General features: G+C 44.6%; 1 protein-coding gene across 1 annotated transcript; it reads left to right on the forward strand.

The window, feature by feature from the left end:
- The first annotated feature begins 411 nt into the window (after positions 1-411).
- Positions 412-22,485, forward strand: HABP2 (hyaluronan binding protein 2). The gene is made up of 14 exons (XM_068397455.1): positions 412-440; positions 482-551; positions 8,760-8,796; positions 14,266-14,394; positions 15,518-15,625; positions 16,090-16,206; positions 16,567-16,686; positions 17,189-17,360; positions 17,800-17,894; positions 18,027-18,267; positions 19,135-19,277; positions 19,627-19,761; positions 21,265-21,410; positions 22,309-22,485. Exons 1-14 carry the CDS (start codon positions 412-414, stop codon positions 22,483-22,485), a joined length of 1,719 nt encoding a protein of 572 aa, XP_068253556.1.
- The last annotated feature ends 136 nt before the right edge of the window (positions 22,486-22,621 follow it).

The raw sequence follows: 22,621 nt of genomic DNA on the forward strand, positions 1-22,621 counted from the left end.
AAGAGGATTCCAGGTTCTCGCATTCATGGACAAATACTTGAGAACATGAACCTTGGTACCTGAAATTTAGAAAATAATAAAAAGCACACTTTCATGGTTTTAAAAATCTTGTATTTTATAACTAGATCTCACTAATTTTTCAGGTGGAAGGAAGAGAAGTAAGCCTGATTCATACTTTTTTACAATTGACAATAATAGTCAAAAAATATTTCTTATACAAGGAAAATACTTTGTTTCATTGTTAATTTACACTATTCCCATCTTTGATACTTACTGATTTGAAACACTTACCAGCAGTCAATGAAGTTATTATCTGGACAGGATGAGCTTATTTGATCAGGGCAATCTGTTGAACATTAAACAATATTTGAAGCACAGTTAATTATTTGCACTGAATTAGCTCACCCTCGAATGATTGTGGCTTGCCTGAAAAAACATAGGCAAGAAGAAAAAGCTAATTTCAAGAAAAAACGAGCATAAGGATGATTAACAGTGCTTTGACCCTTCAGGTTCTTCCACTGGTCATTCTCCTAGGGAACACACAATTGTGCGTGAGTATGTTTTTATGTTACTTTTCTTGCCACGGGCCAGCTCTGCTGCTTTCTGAGCCCTTCCCAGGCAGCTGGAGCATTTTCCAAATATCTGTGTTTCAGGACAGCAAGGTATTTGAGTGAAATGCTGCATGAGAGGGAAGCCCCATGGGTTTTTTTCAGCAGAAATCTGCAGTGACAAGGAATGGTCCATCTGGGTGTGCTCAGTGGCCACCCTGCTGCCATGACCCGCCACGTTCAGGCTGCAGTGTGGGCTGCTCATCTTGTGCTGAAGGGACTAGATATCAGATCAAACAGGTCAGGAGTATGCGCTGGCTTGGCAGTTTTGCAAGCTCTTTCATCAAAGGTAAAATTTGCCCCAGCTGTATATTTTGAATGGCTGATTTATCATTGCCACTAACACGGGAGGAAGGTTAATGGCAAAATATTCAACGTAGCTAGAGACAGCCAGAACCCTGCTCTGGCACAGCTTCATGTACTTTCCCAAATTTATTCATCTCCTCTTTAAAGAAGACTGAAAGAATGACTTGTAACCAAGGCAAAGTTAAAAGTCAGTTTTAAAAACATTTCTTTTGTCCCTCCAAGCACTGTGATCAAGTAGATTTTCTTAAGAAGGACTTTGAGGTTCTTTCAAACCTCTGCTTTCTTAACAACGGATCCTATGCATGCAGGTTTGTATTTAGTGAAATGTGTTGCAAAATTTCAGATGTTGACATGTTTAAATTGAGTCCTTTGGGAAAAAATATATAGCGAGGGGTTTTAATGGGTTATGGATCTTTTTGAATAGCTTGGTGAATTTGCGATCAGTGATTTTTGCAACACAATAAGGTATTTATTAATCAGTGTATCATCAGGACTATCTATCCACTGACAGCAGTGGATACAGCATACTTGATCCACCGGGACATGTGGCAGCTTGCTGAAGGGATCAGTTCTAGGGTAGTTCAATGCCAGTTTTACAGACATTATGGGAACCCAATCTAATATAAATAAGCTCATAATGAATTGGTTGTGTTAATTCACACTCAGTGAGGAAGAGGTAGGTGCAGTCTTAGACAACACGAAGTCTTGCACAGATTTTTCCTAACTAGTCCTAAGTGTTAGATTGATTCATTAGCTTTGACAATCCTAATCTGACTTTGCTCTAAATATTGCTGTGGAAAATGCAGTGTATCTCTCCCCCTTCCCCAGAAAATTCATTAACTTTGCTAAAATGCAAAAGCAATTCTGCTGTCACTGAAAAGCAGCACGACAGAATATTCAGCAGGCTAGTTTTTAATAAAACATGTTTTTTCTTCATAATTAATATAACAAGGTTTTCTGGCTTAGCACTTGGCATGGATCCCAGAAAAAAAAGAGCGGAATGAGTCGCCATGACGTGACCATTGCATGACAAACATGTTATAAGAGGACATTTTTACCTTAATGATTTGTTCCAAAGAAAAAGTTGCACTGAAATAGTTTGAATGAAAAAAGAACAGACTTTTGACTTCGCTGAAAACAAGGAAAACACCCTTAAATTCCTATTTCCATCCTTTCCCAGAACTCTCTCTCTTCATCATTCTCATTTTCATTTCAATCTGGTTTTAGGAGTTTTTATAAGTAACACTCTGATTAATAAATGTTATTGGTGAAATACAGTAGAGGTCAAACGTAGATTTAGGCAGTAGCTCATATCGAGTCAGTCAAAATAGAACAGGAAAGCTCTCAGACATTCATGGACCTGGCAGGTTTGGAGCAGGACCCTAAGGCAAAAAATTCCTTTTGGTTCTTTCATATCACCTGAAGAGAAACTCATTTCACCTGCGTGAATCCAAACTATTTCCATAAAAGGCAAGAAGCTGCATGGTGGGTGCAAGGGATAACAAAATCTGGTCCTTTATTTTAGCATATATGATGCAACTGCCCCAAAGATTATCTTCAGACATGACAGGTCTTCTCAGGTTGGTTTTTTTGTTTGTTTGGTTTTAGTTACAGTAGGTCCTCACTGATACACACATCAGCACTGTATGAACAGGAACTTTCAGAGAAATCAATACGTTTTTGCTCAGCAAGATACTGTGGTAGAAATGTGACTGCCATAAGGTGTTGTATTGTTAAGTATTCCTTACTTTGCCAAAAAGAAATCCAAAGAGCTCTGCTGCAGCAGGTTGTACCAACTTTCAGACACAGCAATTCATCTGCCTATCCTCCCTGACTTGGGCTTGTATTGAAGCAACTTTTCTGAAATACACATAAATTTAAATGGTATGCTTAAACGTTGTGCTGAGTTGGGCTAGAGAAATCTGAAACAGGGTGAGAACAATTTGGGTCCCACAACACTCTGGTGACAGAGCTGCTCATACCCCATGCTGCAGCTCCCATTTAACAACGCTCTAGAATGCTTTAGCACATGCTTGAAAGAAAAAACAGTGATTTTTAAATCAATAGATGTTCATATCAGGCTTTTTTTCTCCTATCAGTGTTCCCTCCAAACTCAACGCCCCTGGCAGCAGAGAGGAAGAAACACAGGAGTCAGAAAGCAGAGGTGGCTCTTCACTGAATATTTTGGAACTTCAAAAAATTGATGTGTTCTTAATTGTGACGGAAAGTGTTTTGAAGTCACTAGACATGCCCAGTCCAATAACCAAGTAGACTTAGTAGCGGAAAGGGAAGGATTAAAGTATCACATTAAGATCAAACAATTGCAAAGCAAGCTTATCATTGGTGCCTATCTCCTAGCTGGCCCACAGCAGATAGGAAACTGTTACCAGCAGGACAGGTCTTTCCTTGCCTCAGGTGCTTGGAGATTAACATTTTAGGGTGTCCCAAAGCAAACTCTGACATCTTTTTCTACCCACCAAGGGATCTGTTCCTGTATTAAACTCCCACTTGTGCTCCCCTCACTCTCCCTCCAGCGCCGCACCACTCACACGAGGGCTTTATGCTCCATTGTGTCGTGAACTGATCACTGCAAAGAGAAGCGAATGCTGTCAAGCCCATCTCAATTCATGGCCCATCAGGTGTAATGCCCTTCTGCAGCGCTCGCCTAAATTTGCCTGATGCAGCAGGAAAGCTACAAAGCCTTGGGAGCGCCCCCAGCTAATTGCGCACGGCGCTCTCGGAGAGGGAAGCGTTCCTCGCTGACCCCCGAGGGCAATCAGCTTATGCCCTGAAGCGTGCAGGTTGATATCCCGTGTAACTAAAGGGACTTAATGACTTTGCATAAGCTTTAAGTCTAGCAGTATAACCTGCATTCCCGGCACGGGCTGCAAAGGCGTTTGATAGCACAGCACACGTGCGTTAGTGTGACAAGGCTGGCTCCTGCGGCCCCCTCGAAACAGATTGTGTAGCTTCCCCTTGCCATGTCATCCAAGGCTGACCCAGTTTTCCACCTGGGAGCACAAGCACACCTCATCCACCAGCGAGCAACTTTAAAAACAGCCAGCTGCTACCAGGCCATCTCTCACAGTGCAAAGATTAACTTGGAAACTTTGATGTCTTGGAAAACAGGAGCAGGGAACTCCTGTGCAGAGAACCAAGCTGGTTTCAGCAGCACCTCCGAGGGCTGTTGCTTTTTTTTCCTAGATCCCCATGTTTTTTGTATCAGGTGCTACCATGGGAAAGGTTCACAACTGAATAATCAACCAAATAAAGACTTTAAATGTAAACTTCTCTGGGTACCCTGGGTCCGGTTGGGTAAGGAACATATCATTTACTCTGAGGCACACGTTGCAGTTCAGTGTGGAGGCAGGAGATGTCTTGCTAGCAGAGAGGTGAAGAACTCAGAAGTTTTGGTGGAATCCTTTCAGAGAATGGTTTCCCAGGCTAAGAATACAACATGTGTTGCATGTGTGCTCCAGATGATAATATGCCCTGCTTTCATTATACTGCAACCATGGCCTTGGCTGAGAAATACAATGTCATTGCTGGAAAAGCCACTTTCCCTTGAAGTTCAAAGACTGTCACTACCCAAGATGGTTGCAGGCAAAAATCTGGCCGATTGTAAGAGCATCAGAATTGTCGATTCCCTCCTCCTTTGGCGAGAAGCCCAGACAAAGGTTCCCACTGAGAGCTGTCAGCGGGATCAAGGGGTTCACTACGAAAAGGCAGTAGCTGTGTCTGCCCTCATGGCTCCTTCATGCCTTATGTCAGTCGTGGATGGAAGTTGATCAAATATCCATCCTTGTTCTCCAGTTCATCCCCATCCCACCTCCTCGGCTGCAAAGCTGTGACTGCACAGAAGAACAAATTAAAGGGGCAATATTTGTTTTGCTGCTGTAGAGGCCACTTCAAGGCAAGTTGCAGGAGAATTTGCACAGCTTAGTGCAATTGAGTGAACAGGCCAATTCCTATCAATGCAGTTTAATTTTTGAACTCCTGTAGTGCTTTGTTGTAAGGTGTGTGCATTTGTAGAGGTAGTTTTCATCCCTCTGCTCATCTGTCAAGGCAGCTTGGGTAGCTACACTTTTCTCTGGAATTACTTCTGGTTTGTACACATGGAAATTCACAGCCTGACCCTGGGTTGTCACCTTTGTGCTGCCAGTTGCTCCACCTGATTTTGTGTTTTGATTATTTTTTTGATTGTAATACGGGGTAGCAAATGTACCCGAGACACAATCAACAGTTCAACTGCAGAATGCCCTTGGCAGCTGTAAATAATTTGCCTTCAATTTGGGGTCAGATCTTCTTGGCTTTATTCAGAAAGAATTGCCAGAGATTAACAGGACATTTTTGTCTGAGAAAGGGCCATAGGATTCTGTCCTGAGACCAAGACAGCTCACAGTTCTGGCATTACTGTTTGAAATCTATTACATTTCATTCATCTCTCTTTCCTGAGGAGTCGAAATGGAAAAATGGAGAGTATCATGCATTTGCAATGTTTAACCTTGGTACAAAGTCTAATTAGAAAAGTTTTGATACAGTTCTTTGGAGGAAGAGCTTTGGTGAAGTGCTAATCATTACGATGATGACGATGATGACAACAACAAAGGTCGGGTGATATTAGGATATTTTGCGTTTCAGCCATTTTTCCACCATTTTTTTCTAGGAGCCCTATAAATGTAATCAGCTCCACACTTAGCAATGCACCGGTACCCATGTAAAATGTCTCTCCCCGATTTTTTTTTTTTTTCAGGGTGTTTTTTTTTTGTGAGCCTAAAGTAATAAAATTTAAAATTGCTCTCCGCAAATTCTTCCAGCTTCGTTTCCCATCTCTGCGGACCTGGTATGAACAGGATCCAGCGATTTCATTCCCTCTTGAGACAGCACACAAAGTATCAGTGTCGACCTGCAGCAAGGAGACTGTTTGGTGCAACCACCCCCACAGTCTAATTTCTTCTCTTCCCCCCCCACCTTTCTCCTCCTTTTGTTTGAATCCAGCTCCCGGTTGGGCTCAGTATTGCACCTCGTCAGAAGACAAGATCCTCCTGCTGGCCATGAGAAATACGGCATGGAGGCAGGAGGCCCTGCTTGCACTGCCCCTGCCTGCACTCACCTCCTGAAGCCGCCATCCTGCAGTCCCCCCCACCTCCAGCCCCATCCAGGACCCCCAATCCTACAGCCCCCATCCTGCAGCCCCCTCCTACAGTCCCCTCCTGCATCTTCCTTCCAGCATCCTGCATCCTACATCCCCCATCCTGCATCCCACCTCCCACAGCCCCTCATGGCACGGAGGAAAGGGCAAGCTCAAGTCGGCAGGAGGGAAGGAGATGAGCACTTCTACCTCCTCTGCTGCACAACACCATGGAAAGCTTCGTGCAGGGAGCCAAAAGGCTAAAATTTGCCCCTGTGTTGGATAGCAGGGGTGAAAATGTATCAAAAACAGTGTGGTCTGGTGAGTGGTCCAGTGGATCTCGGGAGGGAGGAGAAAAGTCTCCACACCAAGAGGTCAGCTCTGCCTGGGTTTTCATCCCCTGGGGCTCTGCTGCTGCAGATTGTGACAGGTTTATGAGAGGAAAAAGCCCCAGGACAAAACAAGACACCAGAGCCTTACGATAAAGATTGGGTTTAACTCTTGGACTCTCTGTGCCAGGTGCTCCAGAAGCTTTTGTTCCCAGTAACGTTTGTACTGTGGCAGCAGATAGAAGCCTTCATCCAAAAATGGGAACTAAAATTTGGAACTCAGTCACCCTAGAGTACAGGCCACCGTCTCCTCAGAAGGCTGTCACTGGAAACCTGCACATTTTCTAGGGCGCCAGTTTATTGCAGTGGAGTATCTGCCCTTTTGCAGTCAGCTCTGCCCACGGAGGAGTGCTTGGACAGGAGGGGTAGGTGGGTAACTTGCAAAAGAAAGTTGTACAGCAAAGTGCTAGGTCTCTCATCTTTCTTCTTTCTCTGCTCTACAGATGGGGGAAGCTGAGGCACTGAAGAGCATGATGCAGCCACGTCCCACACCTCATTCTGCCTGGGCTGAAACCCTCCGGCATTCCTGTGTGGTGCCAAGGGCTGCCCTGAGTGCAGAAAAGGTTTAGCAACCTCACTGAAGTCAAACCTTCTGCCCCCAAACCCTTTCCAATCCCATCAGGCAAACAGCGCAACGAGGCACTGCAGAGAGCTGGGGAGGGAGATGAAATATTTCTTGCTTCATCCTGCTCCTGTTGCTGCCTCCTTGTTCTTTCTTTCATCTGTTCCTCCAAAAGAAAGGAGTACCCTTGCAGGGTTTGTTTTGGTCTGTGTTTATGGATGAATGCTACCACTAATTGTAAATGGAGCAATTAGACCTTTTCTTTATACAGTCTCCATTGGGGTCTGGCAAAGGATCTGACGAAGCCTGTACCTGCACTCAAGAAACATGTACACCGAGGGCAGAGCTTTTACAGCCTTCTCATTTACCATCATCTCCGCACTCATTCAGGAGGGGCAATTGTGTGAGCGTGTGTCCTTCCAGCTGCACAGGATTTAGTTATGTGTGTGGCTCACTTAAGTGCACCTGGAAAGGGGCTCCGCAGAGCGGTTCAGGGGACATCGCGCTCATTAAAGTCAGTGGGAAGGGGAGAGCTGGAGTGTCTGTTCTCCCTGGCTCAAACACAAGAGGGACGCAAACGTGCCTGAAGCAAAAACTCATTTATATATTCCAGATAATATTCGCAAATGTGAATTCTGAGCTTTCTTTTTGTCCTGTTTCTTATTCATTGCTTCTGATTCGTTCATTCTTAGTCACAACCAGTGTTAGCTGAGAATGCCTTTCTTCTATATACCATTTCTACATATAATACACAACTAAAGAGGGCATATATTCACAGTTAATTGTGTCTGTAGCAATGCGTAGGTGCACATAATATTGTGTGAGCGTGTGTGTATGTATGCTGTCTTTATTACGTGTGATAAATTGTTTGGAAATACATTTTCTTCTGACAAATCACGTGAGGGATGAAGAATAGCAGGTCCAAATCTTCTTTACACCCGCTGTTAGCATGCGTATACTCATCACAGGCAGGTACTCCTTTTCGCAGCTGGGATCTAGAGCAAGAGGGAAAGTGAGCTGAAATCAGCACGCAGGTGATGCGTCCTGGTGTGGAGTCAGTGCATCTCCTTTCAGACAAACCTCACCCACACTCTTCAAAGGCTGAGAGCTGTTTGCTGCCTTCTTCTGTTCCCTTTTGTCACTTGCCCTTGATCATGAGCCGAACAGGAAAGGCTGGAGCCCCACGTCGGAGGTCGGACACACGGCATTTCCTCACGGAAAGTTCCAAAAATGTTCTCCTCCATCCAAAGATTGTTGACAGCGTTCCAGCTCAGAGGTCCACATCCCACTGGCCACACCAGGTGCAGGCTCCTGGGCCGTGCCGCACCACCCTACCTCAGCTCTGCCCTGCCCGAGCATGTCCCAGCCTCCAGCTTTGGCAGCCGGCTGGGGCGTGGCCTCTGTCAGTATCTCAGAGAAGTTAGACAAATAGTCAGTGCATGGTCTCTTCATAAGCAAAGAGTTAATTTAACTTGTTCAGGACAGGTTTTTCCCAAAGCCCACCAGCCCTGCGGCTTGGGCTGGATGCTCAGAAAGGCCAGAGCTCCCACGTGGGTTTTTGGGAGCAGTGGGCTTTTTAAGACATTTTGATCATCTTTTGAAAGAGCTCTTAAAATCCAGCCCAGTTAGCTCCAAAGTGGGTAATGAGTTTATCTAGATGTTCAGCACTGGGGTGAACAGAAACTTTGTGCCAAAAACCAAGCTCTGTGCTTGCTTTTTTTTTCCCCAGAAACTGACTCTCTGCCCTTTTTTATATCATGCAGGCTTCCCATTTCTTCTTCCTGGCTGACCTGCTGAATGGTAAGTGGTTTCCATTTCTTCATTTTAACTTGTGCATACAATACAAAACTGAGAGGCTGGTGACCTGGTCCATCAAGAGCCTTCGCTAGTGTCCAGTGCTGACTTTTATTAACTTCATGCACAACTTGGCTGAGCTTGAAATAAGGCCTGTGATCAAGTAGGTCTGTTTAACTTTGGACAAGTAACATGGTGAGTACTTTCAGACCTCCACATGTGCTCCATGTCAGTGCAGGAGACAATGTTGCATCGAGTCCCAGCCAGGAGCCTGTCTGGCACACTGGAGCCCAAAACAGAGGCATAGCACTGGTACCAATCTGCAGCTGATCGTGGGGTACTCCTAGAATGCTCTTGCAACCCACAGATCTGTCCCAAACCAGGACTTTTCTGCCACTCTGTGGCCTCTTGTGCTCAACACAGCTTTGGGGACCCATGGGTGACACAGCTGGTCGCCAGCTGGAGGAGAAGCCATGGTGCTGGGCTGCAAACCTCCCAGAAGGATAAGCACAAAGTCTGTCTGTGCATGCAGATTGAAGGTCAAACAAACGAAGGGTAACTTTCCCTTGCAGCATACAACTAACTGTGGAACTTATTTCTGCAAGTTTTTCTCCAAAGTGCAAGAAGGTTCAAAAAGTGTTTACAAGCTCATGCAAATGAAAATCATTGAAGGCTATGTAGCACTGAGATGTTGCTAAGAGAAAAGCTGTGATGAATGTTGTGTGAGGATCTGTAGGTGTTGTGTGAGGATTTAGACATCCTTTTGCAGCCCACTTGGACTATGTAGAGGATTTGGGTTTTATTGCTAGGTTTAGTATTTTTGCAGGTAAGCCCCTGTGCCTCCTTTTCTTGATTTCAGTGACTCTTATGTCTGAGTTTATAATTTATAGCTAATAAAGTATTACATTAATTTTTCTCCTTTTTCTGCAAAATTTAGTGTGGCTTTTACTAAGCACTCATTATTCAGCCACATTCCTGTTCATTCAGTGGCATTTTGGCTTCCAGGTCAAACCTGCGAGTCCAGCAGCCTTGTAGTTCATGCAGCACAGCTTCTTGCCCCAAGTCAATAATGCTCTTCTAACAGGATGTGTGTGGAAAACAAATATCCAAATCATTCATGCATCTGAGCTCAGTATTTAGCTTCGGCAAGTATTTGGCCACAGAGCCATGTAGCTGGCTTCAGGCTTTATGCACAAACCTTGTGCAAACCAGCTGATTTGCTTTTCAATGAGGGAGCTTTCACAATTTCTTAATTCATTCCCTCCCTTATGCTCTATGGTCCTTACCTCTGTCCCTCCACTGTCCCTGCAATCTCCCGCTCCCCATCCTCCTGCAAGTCCCCACTCCTTCAGCCATCATCACCCGCCTTCACCCAGCACTCATCCCTCCAAGGAAAAGGTGCTGTAAAACTGCTTTTAAGTAGCAGCCACAAAACTATTTGAAAGGCTTGCTGGCTTTGTTGTTAGCTGCTCTCACTTCTTTCGCAATTCCTTTCTGAAGCCGCAGATATTCCCATCCACAGCCCTCGTGGAAGGGAGGAAATACCGTGAGGTCTCATCTCTGCAGAATTATATGGGGAACATCTCATTATTTAAAATACAGTCAGGATTTCAGCCTCATAAAAATAACACTACATTATTCTCAGAGCTGGAGACAAAAAGTATTTAGAAAGGTGGCAGGAAAACTCATCCTGCTTAAATTAGGCCAGATTTCAGTCAATCCCCAGAGGTTCTGAGAGCTTGAATAAATGCTGGGTACTTTCTGGCACTCTTGATGTACGTTGGCAATAGGCTTTAACTTTGCACATCACTCATCTTGACAACTGCAGTCCAACAAAGTTACCTCGCAATTCAGGTCACTCAATGGCATCCTAATGCATCACTTTCCCACTCGGAACATTAGTCATGACTTGATCCAGAGAAGGTTTTGAAAACAGTGTGACTGCCGGCATTGGGATATCTGTTCTCGCCGTAACAGAGAGCCCGTGCAAGCTAATGAACAAGGGGATATTGATCAGAAATCCATCACTTGATTGACAGCTTTTGGCAATGTGAAAAACTGCAGATGAAAGCTTGAGCAGTTTAAAAGATCACCCAGACCTCAAAGCTGATTTGAAGCTTTAAAAGTCAATCTCTGCCTATCAATTATGGGGGGATTTTTTTTGTACTACACAGAGGAAAGTTATTCTTTGAAAATTTGCATGCAGGATGTCTAATTTAATTTCATGTAATAGTCACATTTCAGTGACAAATGTCATATCACTGCTTTTTTTAAAGCATGTTAAGGTTTTCCATCACTTACAAAGAATGAACACGCTGATTTAGTAATAGGTTTAAATCAACCAGTGTATCAGACTTTGTGCGTTAATTATGTGCTCAGATAAAAAAAGTGTTGTTTTTGCTTTACTAAACCTAAGGCTTGTTATGAATAATTAAAAAAATGGAATGGGAGCATTTCTTAAATAAGACATGTGGAAGCCAAATAGTTTTTTAGTGTTGAAGCAATGACAAATAAGATGACATCTTTAAGTTTGATGTCATGTACCCAAGTCAAGGTTTTCTGTTCTTTGTTTTTCACTGCTTTGTGCGGCTGGGGAGGACATTGAGGAGCTGGTAGATGGGAAGCATCACTCACATGGCCTGTACAAGCTACTTCTGTTTCACAGTTTCATAAAGAGGGTTGGTGATGGAGCAAGCAGGGACGACGGTGATTTCTCAGATCAGCTGCACTCTCACGTCACCTTGGCTGGTCTCCCAGCGAGGCAGCTCAGCTTCCCAACTCCCACTATTCACATGAGGGCATCAGCGTTCCCAAAAGAGTTTGCTGATGTTTTCTGAGCCCTTTCCACACGCTCCCTTAACTCCATGGCTTGGTCACGAACTTTCACCTAATGGTAATTGCCAGCCTGTGAGGGGGTCACTCAGTGCTACCCACTTGACCTCAGCCCTGGCCACCCAGGCATGCTGCCAGGGGCAAACCTGGCCTCAGGTGTGCATTAGCCTCTCCCAAATACTGTCTGGGGTCAACTGCCCCATCAGTGCAAACAGGAGTTTGTGCTCCACCTCACAGAGCCGCCAGAAGGAGACGTCCTGCAAAATGTGAACTGGGCCAACTGGGTTTTACCGCAAAGATGCACTTAAAATACTTCATAATGGGTCAACAAGTAATTTCACAAGTGTTGTTAATAAACCATTAATCCATTGCTAGGGAATAATGCCAATGTAACAAAATGATCTGACAGTACTGTCATTTCTTAACACTGAGCAGTTGGTTTAAAAATCATGGTAGACGCTCCTACAAGGTTTTAGCCGTTTGTGCTCATTTGGAACACTTGTTTTGCCTCTGTCAACTCAAGAGAGTCCTCACCAGCCTCTGTAAAGCACGCTGGGCATGTTTGCAGTTTACTTTTGTCAGCCATAACTCTCCTGTTCAACCTTCATAACTTTTAGCAGATATATTTTTCCATAAAAAGGGCTACCCCATCCCTCAGAATACTTCTTTAAAGCATCTGCAGAATAAAAGCCAATGTTCCCCACTAAGATTTTGAAAATAAACAGGGGAAACAAAATCAGACTCCTTCAGAAAATTCCCTTACACTCAAGTCCGCTTGCAAAATCTCCCCTCCAACAAAGTCAGCTTGCAGGCTGCATTTCAGGCAAAACCATCTTTTTGTTTTCCTTTCTTAACTACATCACATTAAATTTAATTTTGTTCACTGTAGACAATGTCCTTATCTTCCAGCGAGATCCTTCTGTTCCTCAGCAAGGCACACACTTCTGCAACACTTGCACACTGTCAAGACTCAGCTCCTGTGGAAATAATGAGCTGAGGAAAAGGAGTCTTGACTTGACATAGCAATAAATGAGGTGAAACTTTCCTCCTGTTTTTTTTTTTTTTGTTGAGAAACGAGAGTTGGCATGCAGGAAAAAAAAAAGAAGAAAAAAAGACAGTTCTATTTTAATATGAAATACAAAACACCCATTGTACAAAAGTGGAATTTCTTTTTTTTTCTCCCAGAAGCAAAGAAAGAATAAAGATAAAGGCTGCAAGCGAATGAATGAGGAGAGAAAACTAAGATAATGCAGTCGATAATCAGTTCAAGGCAGAGCATTATCCATGGGGCCATCGGTCCGGCCCTAGGGGAGAGCTTTTTAAAACGTCTCTGTGCGTAGCTCAGCTTTGCTCATTACCATAGCTTGTCTTTGAAACACCGGAGTGGCTTCCACCCACAGCAGCTGTACCTGTGCAAGGAGCTGCCGGCCCCCTTTAATCAGCCAGACCCCCCAGACGTGGGCTGGCAGAGCTGCCGCCCCACGAGGCTGCAGGCCCTGCTGAGGCAAGGACAGGGTTTGCAGCACGTGTCTGCTGCGCCAGGCCCTCGCTCCTTGAAAGGGTTGTGTGGACGAGGAGCCACATAGGTGTGTAGGTGCCTTGGCCCCTTGCTCACCTCCAATATCCCTCAAAATGGGTTTCTGCGTCCCCACATGCAGCAGGGACCTGCACGCCAGCGAAGGCCTTGCCACGTGCTGCAGCAGTGGCGACACGGGTGATCAAAGCGGCTGGACAAAGAAAACCCCTTCTAGGAATCCAGATCTCCTTTCCTCACTGTGCTGGCAACAGCCATCAGCATCTCCCTGGCTATGGTGCCGCACAGGGGGCTTGTCCCCACACCTGCAGACACCCCACCTGTGTCCCCTCCGGGGCATCCCGGCTGCCACCTGTGTCCCCAGCTGAGCAGCCATGGCCCCAGCTGAGCAGCTGTCTTCGTTTAGCCCACACCCAGGGCTAAACAATAGCAGTTTTTCTCTCACCCAATGTCCCTTCCCCAAATGAGGAAGGGAGTTGGGAAAAAGAAAAGGAGACTTATGGGGTGAAGTTAACCAGATTTAATGAAATGAAGAAAATCAATATAAATGACAACACAAACCAGACAAAAATTGTACTCATCCACAAATCACTAGCAAGCTGCTCCAGGAATAACAACAAACAGGGAGAAGAGGCAAGGAGAGCAAGAAAGGGCCCACCTCTTCCTAGCAAACCCTCTCTTTTATAGTGAGCTTGATGTTAATGATATAGAACACACCTGTGGGCCAGCCTGGGTCAGCTGCCCTGCATTTAGCTGCTAATGGCCCTGATCACTATGGCTGGCCACAAACTGAAAACAAATCCCAATGAAAGCAGGACAGCAGCCATGGCCCCAGCGCCTTCCAGGAGCAGCAGCAAGGACAGAGCTGGGGCTGGTGGTGCTCAGGGGTGGCTGTGATGGGTGCTGGGTGAGCTCTACCTGTGCCAAGGAAGAGCTGAACGGCACCTTTGGTCCTCAAGATGATGCAAGCTCTAAACCCCCTGACATCCCAAATGAGCTGAAGGACTAAAGGACTGTCTGTCCCAGGGGATAACTTCTTTGATACTTTCTCCTCTTAGCAGTTCTAATTCCTCTCTTTCTTCCAACCCTCTGCTCACCCCTCCCTGCAGACGAGGCTGACGACTACGAGTACTACGATGAGTACACGCAACTGGAGCAGGACCCCTTCCTCCAGCAGCAGCCCTCAGAGGACCCTGACTGGTTTGAGGCATATTTTGGCTACAGCGATACCAGAAGAGGTACCTCTGAGGGGTGGGCAGGGAGGCAAAGAAGGGGTAAAATCCCAGCCCTGCGCTTGTAGCGTGAGTGTGGAGGGCCTTGGCTGCCAGCCTGCTCTCAAAACGCCTGCATCAAAGGATGAGTTAGGAAGATTGTTTGCAGTGTTCTCCTTTGTATTTCTCTTGTAAGGAGCCTGTGTTTTATCTCCAGGTTTCACAGGATGGATTCTGATCATGCAGAACATTTCTGATTGCTACTACAAAAAAGCTAAGGCTTATTTGTCTATAGACACTGTAAGATGTAATTGCTGTTTTCATGGGATATATGTTCTGTATTTATGCTGGGAACCAAATGTAGAGCAGGTTTCCTTTTTTTTTTTTTTTCTTTTTTTCTCAGTTGCAGGGTTTTTTTCTTTTCGTTTCTTTTTCTGTTTGGCCAAACTTCTGGAGAGCAGGAAAGGATCTTTGAGATTGCTCAGGGAACACAAAAGGAGAGACAGGAAAGTTGCCTGTAACATCCCCTGGTACAAAGAAAGCAGAGTTGGTATGTGGCTGTCCCCAACACCAGTTGCTCCTGGCAGCCTGGAGTAGAGAGGCTGAGCATGGTGTAAGGAGTGGTATTCAAGTGACACTCAGCAGATGCCCACTCCCTTGCAGCAGTAGCCACACGGGGTATTATACAGTGTAATGGTGGTGGATGGCTTTTCCAGGGGAGATTTAGTGCCACGTTGCAACCAGGCCAATGCCAAATCCAGACCCCTCCACACTAAGACCATAAAGGCAGATGCCCAGGGCCAGCTCTGGCTCTTCAGGCACCTGTTTCTGCCACTGCCATAGAGGCAAATCCGGCCCTGAGCAAAGGGAGGGACTTGCCCCATTATGGCTTCATCGTAGACATGGCAAAGGGAGCTGAGGAGCTCCAGACCCAAAGCCTGAAGATGTTACAGCTTGCAATAGGCTCTGTAGCAATTCATAGCTGCTCCTGCAGCTGAGGAGCTGATGTGTAAATGTGGCACCTGTTACACAGGATGCTGTGGCCAGGAAGGTAGCCTTCTGCAGTCAGAAAATGTGAGAATAAAAAGCAGGTGACAGAGGTGGAGAAGCTGAAAGTTAAACTAAAAGATCTCCATCCTTACCCTAGCAGACCCATGCTCCTCCAACCCCTGCAAGAACAATGGTAGGTGTGAAAACAGAGGAAGCAGCTTCAGCTGTCTCTGCCCTGAGCCGTACGCTGGGACTACGTGCGAGAAAGGTAATTTCTCTTCTGCTAACTTACACTGCTTATTTTGGTGACTAATGTTACTGTTACAGCTCTGTCAATGGAAACAAACACAGGGCTTTATAAACCCACTGTTCGCTGGGGTGAGGGTTTTGGCAGCCCACTGCAGTCTTGTTCATAGGTCTTACACTTAGCTCCTCATCCAGACCAAAGTCTGTCTAAAGTAGTACCCAGTGAAATAGTAGTATGCAGTATCCAGACTTTAGGTGTACAGAAAGCTCTCCTATATCCCTTGCCAGGTGGGCAGTGGTGAGCTGCTCATCGGTCCTGCAGATTTTTTTCCATGGATAATGTGAACAAGTGGGAAATCCACACTAGACATATGAAAGCTTCCTCGGAGAGTCAGGAAAAAGCATGTCTTCCCATTATCCCTGCAAGGGCACAGCTCTTGTGCACACACAAATGCTGATGAAGAACCTCATCTCTGTTTTCCACAGTGAAGGACGTATGTTCAGAGAAGAGGTGCCACAGGGGAGACTGCCTGATTACATTAACCCCGCCTTATTTTCAGTGCAGCTGCAATCACCCCTACAAGACACCAAACTGCCAACAAGGTGAGCACAGCCCTATCAGAAAAGGCTCCACTGAGTGATTTGCAGTGGGGATAGCGTGACGAGGTCACCTCACTACAGATGGTTAGCAGTGGGACATCACATGCAACCCACCGCAGAGAGTGGTCCTGCATTGGTCATCCAGCCTGAGTCTGCTATGGCTCCCATCCATGGGGCTGGTCATGATTGATTTACAGGCTGGTGGTTCACTCACTGGTGAGACCCCCCAGTGGTAAGTGTTTTTCAAGAGTTTATAAGCCAACAGGCTAAATGGGAGCTCTCCCCAGTTTCCACCAGGCATATGAGTGGCTTTATAGTGTTCAGCAGAGTGACAAGGTTGTTCTGTGTTTTCCACGTTGACAGCGTCTTCACCGTGCAGACCAAACCCGTGCAAAAATGGAGGTATCTGCATACGGCACAGGATCAGATCGAAGTTCACCTGCAAGTGCCCTGAACCTTTCAGAGGGAGATTCTGTGAGATTGGTATGTCACAGCTCCAGGGGAGAGGGTAGGGGCAAAGCCTCTAGACGGCCAAGGGCTGGCTTCACCTTGCAGTCAGACTGATGGATGCCATCATTGCACCAAATACCTGACTGCACCCAGGGCACCCGTCTCCTCGGGGAGAGCGTCAGAGGAAGAGGCTGACTTCTGCAGCTACCATCAGTGAAGGGTACATACAATTTCTTGCCCAGGCCACTGACAGAGAGGTTCTGCTATGGCATTAAGAGCACCTCTTAGCTGCTAGGTCTTTATCATGCAAAGAGGTTTCAGGCATTTGAAGTCAATGAAGCTTCAAGCTGGACAGATGTTGGGACATTACTCTTATTGCTGGCTGATGTAGGATAAGGGATATCATTACCTGACCCAGTAGGTCCTTCTGATCCTCCATAAAATGAACATAGGGCAAGGAAGGGAAGGAAGAGGAACCACTTTGGGCAAGGAACAACACAAAAGTCATCTTCATATCAGCATTGTCTTCTTACAGGACTGGATGATTGTTATGAAAAGGCCTCCTCTAATTACAGAGGAAGAGTGAACCAAGCACTGAGTAGCAAGACCTGCCTGCACTGGAATTCCCACATTCTCTTGGATTACCCTATTAATGCCTTTGTGGAAGACGCTGACTCTTATGGCATCGGTGAACATAACTTCTGCAGGTAATATTTTGAAGAAGCAACTGTAGAAGTCTATATCCAAGAGAGCACTGAGAACAAACTGCTCATGAATTTGGCAAAGAGATGGTGTTAAGATGTCACATCTTTCTAGACACTGCCTGTCTATAAAATACCAGGATGTTAGAGGTGCATTCCCTAAGTTGCTGTACTGATTTGAGGCTTCCAGAAACAGCCGTCATTTCCCTGAATCAGTCCCTCATTTTTCTTAGGGTTAAGATAGATATGGGGATAGTAAAATGGCAGAAGCCCTGCTCCCTTATCTCAGGCATCTTCTTTGCCAAATCTTATGAAAGAGTATCTTTGGAAGTTTGGCTCTCATACGGGAGCATGAGGCTGCTCCCCTAAGCATCCTCAGCTCCTTCGCTGTTTTGTGGAAACTTCCCCATTCCCATTGGCTGATGCTCTTAACTGTTCCCTTCAGGAATCCCGATGAGGATGAAAAACCCTGGTGCTACATCAGAAAAAATGGCAAAGTGAAATGGGACTTCTGTGATGTTTCACCCTGCTCAGGAACAGGTAAAGAATTAGAAGTGAGCTGTTTGGTAGCATGTAGGCAGTCCAGAGCAGCAGGTGACCCCCTGTTACTTAACTCCTCCAGTCTGTTTTCTCTGCATTATACATCTGTTGTCTCTTCCAACACAGCTGAAGAGAGCCCATGGCCCACAGACAGCCCAAAAGACCCACCTGGATCAAAGGAAATATTCAAAACCTGTGGACAACCAGAAATTCAAAGGACACTCAAGAGGATCTATGGTGGAGCTAAGACTACAGCTGGCAAACATCCTTGGATGGCATCTCTGCAGACAAAGACTTCAAAAAGGAGCACACATTTCTGTGGTGGAGTGCTAATTAAAGCATGCTGGGTTCTTACTGCTGGGCACTGCATTGAGTAAGTGCATGTCCTATGCCTAGGGTAGATAAATGTATAAAAATCGGGATTATTATTAAAGGCACTTTGGAATTCAAATTATTTGCAATTCAAACAATTGCTGGGAATCATATTGAAAGGAAAACATATATGTGAAAAAATGAAGACATACATGAAATTATACATATACTTAAAATTGGTGCTTGCTGGAATAACAACTTAAACTTACCCCTCACTCACCTAAAATGAGCTAAAATAGTTGTGAGAGGAAGAGGAATGTAACAAAGTTTTGCAATGTTTCAAAGAAATGAAAACCTCCGCGGATATTGGAATACCATAAGCAACATCACATATTGCATCATAATTAAGATCTCCAGAACAGTCAAAATATGGTTTTCACTTTCAATTGTTTATGTGACAGCTAGCTTCAAATATGACGTTTCCTCAACATTTTTGTTGAACAGGTTGGAAACCACTGTCCATGGAAATTAGTAAATTACACACTGGAGATCATTCCAGTACAGATGATTTTAAGTACGCCCAGACAATGGCAAGCAATTGCACTCCCGTAGCTCCATGAGTTACCATTCATCATCACAGCCACAATAACAGTCTGTGTGCACACTGCTACTCTGCCCCAAAATGCAAAGAAAAGAGTATTCATGTAGCTTTAAATCATTTTATTTCATGACTGCAACAAGTTAAGAGAACATGTATAGTCCAACACCACCACTTCCCTGACTAAGCCCTGCTATAATGATCTTAGGAAATCTGGCCATGCTCTACAACAGGAAGCAATATCTTGACTTGCAGATACTAAAGATGCAGGTTTTCACCACCACTGATAAGACACTGTCTGCATGTAATTTACTTTTTTTTTTTTTGCAGACAACCAGCAGAAAATCTCCAAGTAGCCCTTGGAAAGCAAGACCTCAAGAAGAGAGAGCATCAAGAGCAAATATTTGATGTGGAGAAGATCATTGTACATTACAAATACAGAGAGAAGGATGGTGTCCCACACAATGATATTGGTAAATCCCTTTTATTGAATATTCATGTGGCTTACCTCCAACCTCAGTTGTTTGGAGCACCTCTCTCCAATGAAAGTCAATGTAAAATTCCTGTTGAGAATATATTCTGGAAATAATTAGGCAAAATTGTGGCTTAGACCCATTTGAATCTTTGGGATGTGAATTGTGATGGGCAGGTAGGTGTCACTGGCAAGTGGGGGTAAGAAAATAGGGGCAGGTCCAGCACGTGGTGCAAATAGCACGTCAGATATATGCAGCTTTACATAGGGTTGGGTCACAGACTGGTAATGATGGCTAGGGATTAAAATTAGCTACAAATACTTTTTGTTGTTGTTTATCCTCTCTCCAGCACTACTTAAATTGAAGCCAGTTGATGGTCACTGTGCAGTGGAAACAAAGTATGTGAAAACAGCGTGTCTGCCTGACTTCGTCTTTCCTGTTGGGACTGACTGCTTCATTTCTGGATGGGGCGAGACAGAGACAGGTATTTATGGGCTAGCTGGATTCTGGTGGGTACTTCCATGGCACGGTGGGCTGGTACTTTCAGTAGCAATTGCCAGACCCAAATGTGGACCTAGGCACTTAGTGAAACCAAGATATGGAATTCAAAACTAAGGACAGCTAAACCCTGCCATGGAAATTACTCATTAGCAGAAATCTCCAGCTGCTAGACCAACCAAACCTTTCAGAGTTCTGAAAAAATCCCTGACACATTTTTTGTTTGCCATCTGACACACATTGTCATGGTTTCATCTGAAGCCAGCAATAGAAGCAAGAAGGTATCAAGAGAGAGGCTATTGTATAGTTTGTGTGTTTCCAGACAGGACCAAGAAAGACAGGAACTTTCACATGGTTTTCCAGCCCATTGGGTCAGATAAAGCTTTTCAGAAGCAGCATCTGGACTTTCAGATGCGCTGAAAAATAAAAAAAAAAATCCAAAGCTTTTCAAGTTCAACCAGCTCTATCCACAACCTTTCTTGCCTGCAGTAAATCCTAAGGGGAGAAATTACTATGCTTAAAAAAAGATAATGGCAATTTTCTGAAAAATGCATTTTCTCATGTTCTGATTGATGTGTTGCTGTAAAGTAGCAGAAGGAAAATGTGTCACTGAGGCTGCAGTAGGTGTCCTAGTGCTTTGTGACTGATACAGCCTCATACGATACATAGGACCAAATTCTCCCTTCTGATGTAACTCTCATTGAAGTCCACAAGAGACAAGCGTGTTCATTTGATCAGAATGCACCAACAGAATTTAATGGACATTTTTTAAAAGTTCCAAATAAAAAGTGTCTCTTAAAAAGAATGAGGGGAAATTTTTTTTCCCCAACAAAGAATATCAAGTACCCTGTACGTGTTCAAACTAGATGGCTCCTTCTTTGAGCAGAGCTATTATTAGCACTTCAGGAAATCGCTGCAGAAATCGAATATTTCCTGTAACTCAAGCAGAACCAAACTTATAAACCACCTTTAACTATCTACAGATGTGTAGCGCTTTGAAACTCTGGCTATTGCCTTTAGATGTCAAGTTATGTCTTTAGATTCACTATAATTAATCATTGCCCTTAAATATTGTATGATTTTCAGTTTTCATCTGTTTCATTAGCCTGCGTGTTAAAACATCTAATGGCACCAGTCTGAGAAGTGCTGAGCAGCTCAAAGTCCCATTGGGACCCGTGGTAGCTGCAGCCAACCAGCACCTTTGAAAAGCAGGATTACACGGGTAGAGCTGATCAGAGCCAAATTCTGAATATCTGGCTTTGCTTTTGTTCAGGCAACAACTCAGTGTTGTGAGTGAAGCTTCCAGGCTCCAATTCCAGCCTTTATCATTTCAGACAGATACTTCTTTTCTGCCCAGGCTAGCCCATACATCCCTCCTGCTCTTCCCCCTTCCCATCCAAATGGCAAGCGAGCTCCTATTTTGAACAAAGACAACATGTAACAAGACTGGAAGGAAGGTGACTCCATTTTTTTGGTGCACATCCCATAGATGAAGTATCCCATCAGCTGTTAGATACCAATGTCAAGCTGATTTCGCAGAGGAAATGCAATGCGCCCAGAGCATATGATCACAGACTGGATGAAAGCATGTTTTGTGCAGGAAATCTTCAGAGACCCAGAGCTGATTCTTGTCAGGTCTGTTGCTTTTTCTGTACTTGAACACTAATTTTTTATGTAAATAGTCAGGCTGTGCAGAGTAATAGCTTTGGCAGGGTGCTGCATATGTATCTGTTTCTCCCATCAGTGTATTTCAACAGCCATCATCATTCTTCAGTACAGTTTGAGATGTATATCCCTAGAGCTAATGTTGTCACTCAGCCACAGGTAGATCTATGGAAGCTAGAGACTAGCCTGGGAAGTTTGGCTTCTGAGGCAGTTTGGGTCATAATAACCCAAAAACTTGCCTTTTTTCTCTCAATTTTATTATGGTCTCTGCCATGAGCACCAGTTCTAATCTGATTTTCACTATCAGAGGTAAGACTTGCAGGGAAAGCCAAGACTGACAATTCTTTTCATTACAGCTAGTGCAAATGTGAAGCAAGTTCATATTTATACTGTTGTAAAATAGGGAAGAGTTTGAACAATGCTTCCTGAGGTGCAAACTACCACTGCAAGCATATTTCACAATCGAAATCACCCATACAACAAAAAATTAGACCAACCAGCTCAGAATAAATATATTTTGAGGGATGTGGGAGAGATCAAGTGTTTTCGTTTATGCCAAGGTCCACATCTTTATCTTTCTGAGCTCAGGCTCTAAATGCCTGGTACTTTCATGCCTGGGAAGTTTCATGTGACCTTGTCAGATATATGTCACAGACTTGAACAAACAAAAACTTACATCCAAAAAGTTTGGTATCATTTGACCTGAGAGTCAGTTCCAGTCTGAGAACTGAGCAGTATCTGATGGCACAGTTATCTGACAGGAAAAAAACATCATTACAGCTTCAAAGTCTTATGACGGGAGAGGAGCATTCTTATTTTGGTTAACGTTTTGCTTCATGTTTTGAACATGTGTGCTTTTTCTCAACAGGGAGACTCCGGAGGCCCACTAACTTGTGTAGAAAACGGCTCCTACTACGTATATGGCCTTGTGAGCTGGGGTGATGGGTGTGGGTTAAAAAACAAGCCAGGAGTTTATACCCAGGTGACAACATTTCTCAGCTGGATTAAATCCAAAATTCAGTCTGAATCAAGATCACTTCTTTAGGAGACAGCTTCAGAATGACAAATGGTAAGCTTGAGATATTTACTTATTTTTATCATTTTCCCAAATGCCTCCTCTTCAACCAAAAACATTATTGACATTTCCTCATGGCCTACGTGGGGCATCCTTCATCACCGTC

The sequence above is a fragment of the Nyctibius grandis genome, chromosome 4 (assembly GCF_013368605.1).
Source record: "Nyctibius grandis isolate bNycGra1 chromosome 4, bNycGra1.pri, whole genome shotgun sequence".
Taxonomy (NCBI): Eukaryota; Metazoa; Chordata; class Aves; order Nyctibiiformes; family Nyctibiidae; genus Nyctibius; species Nyctibius grandis.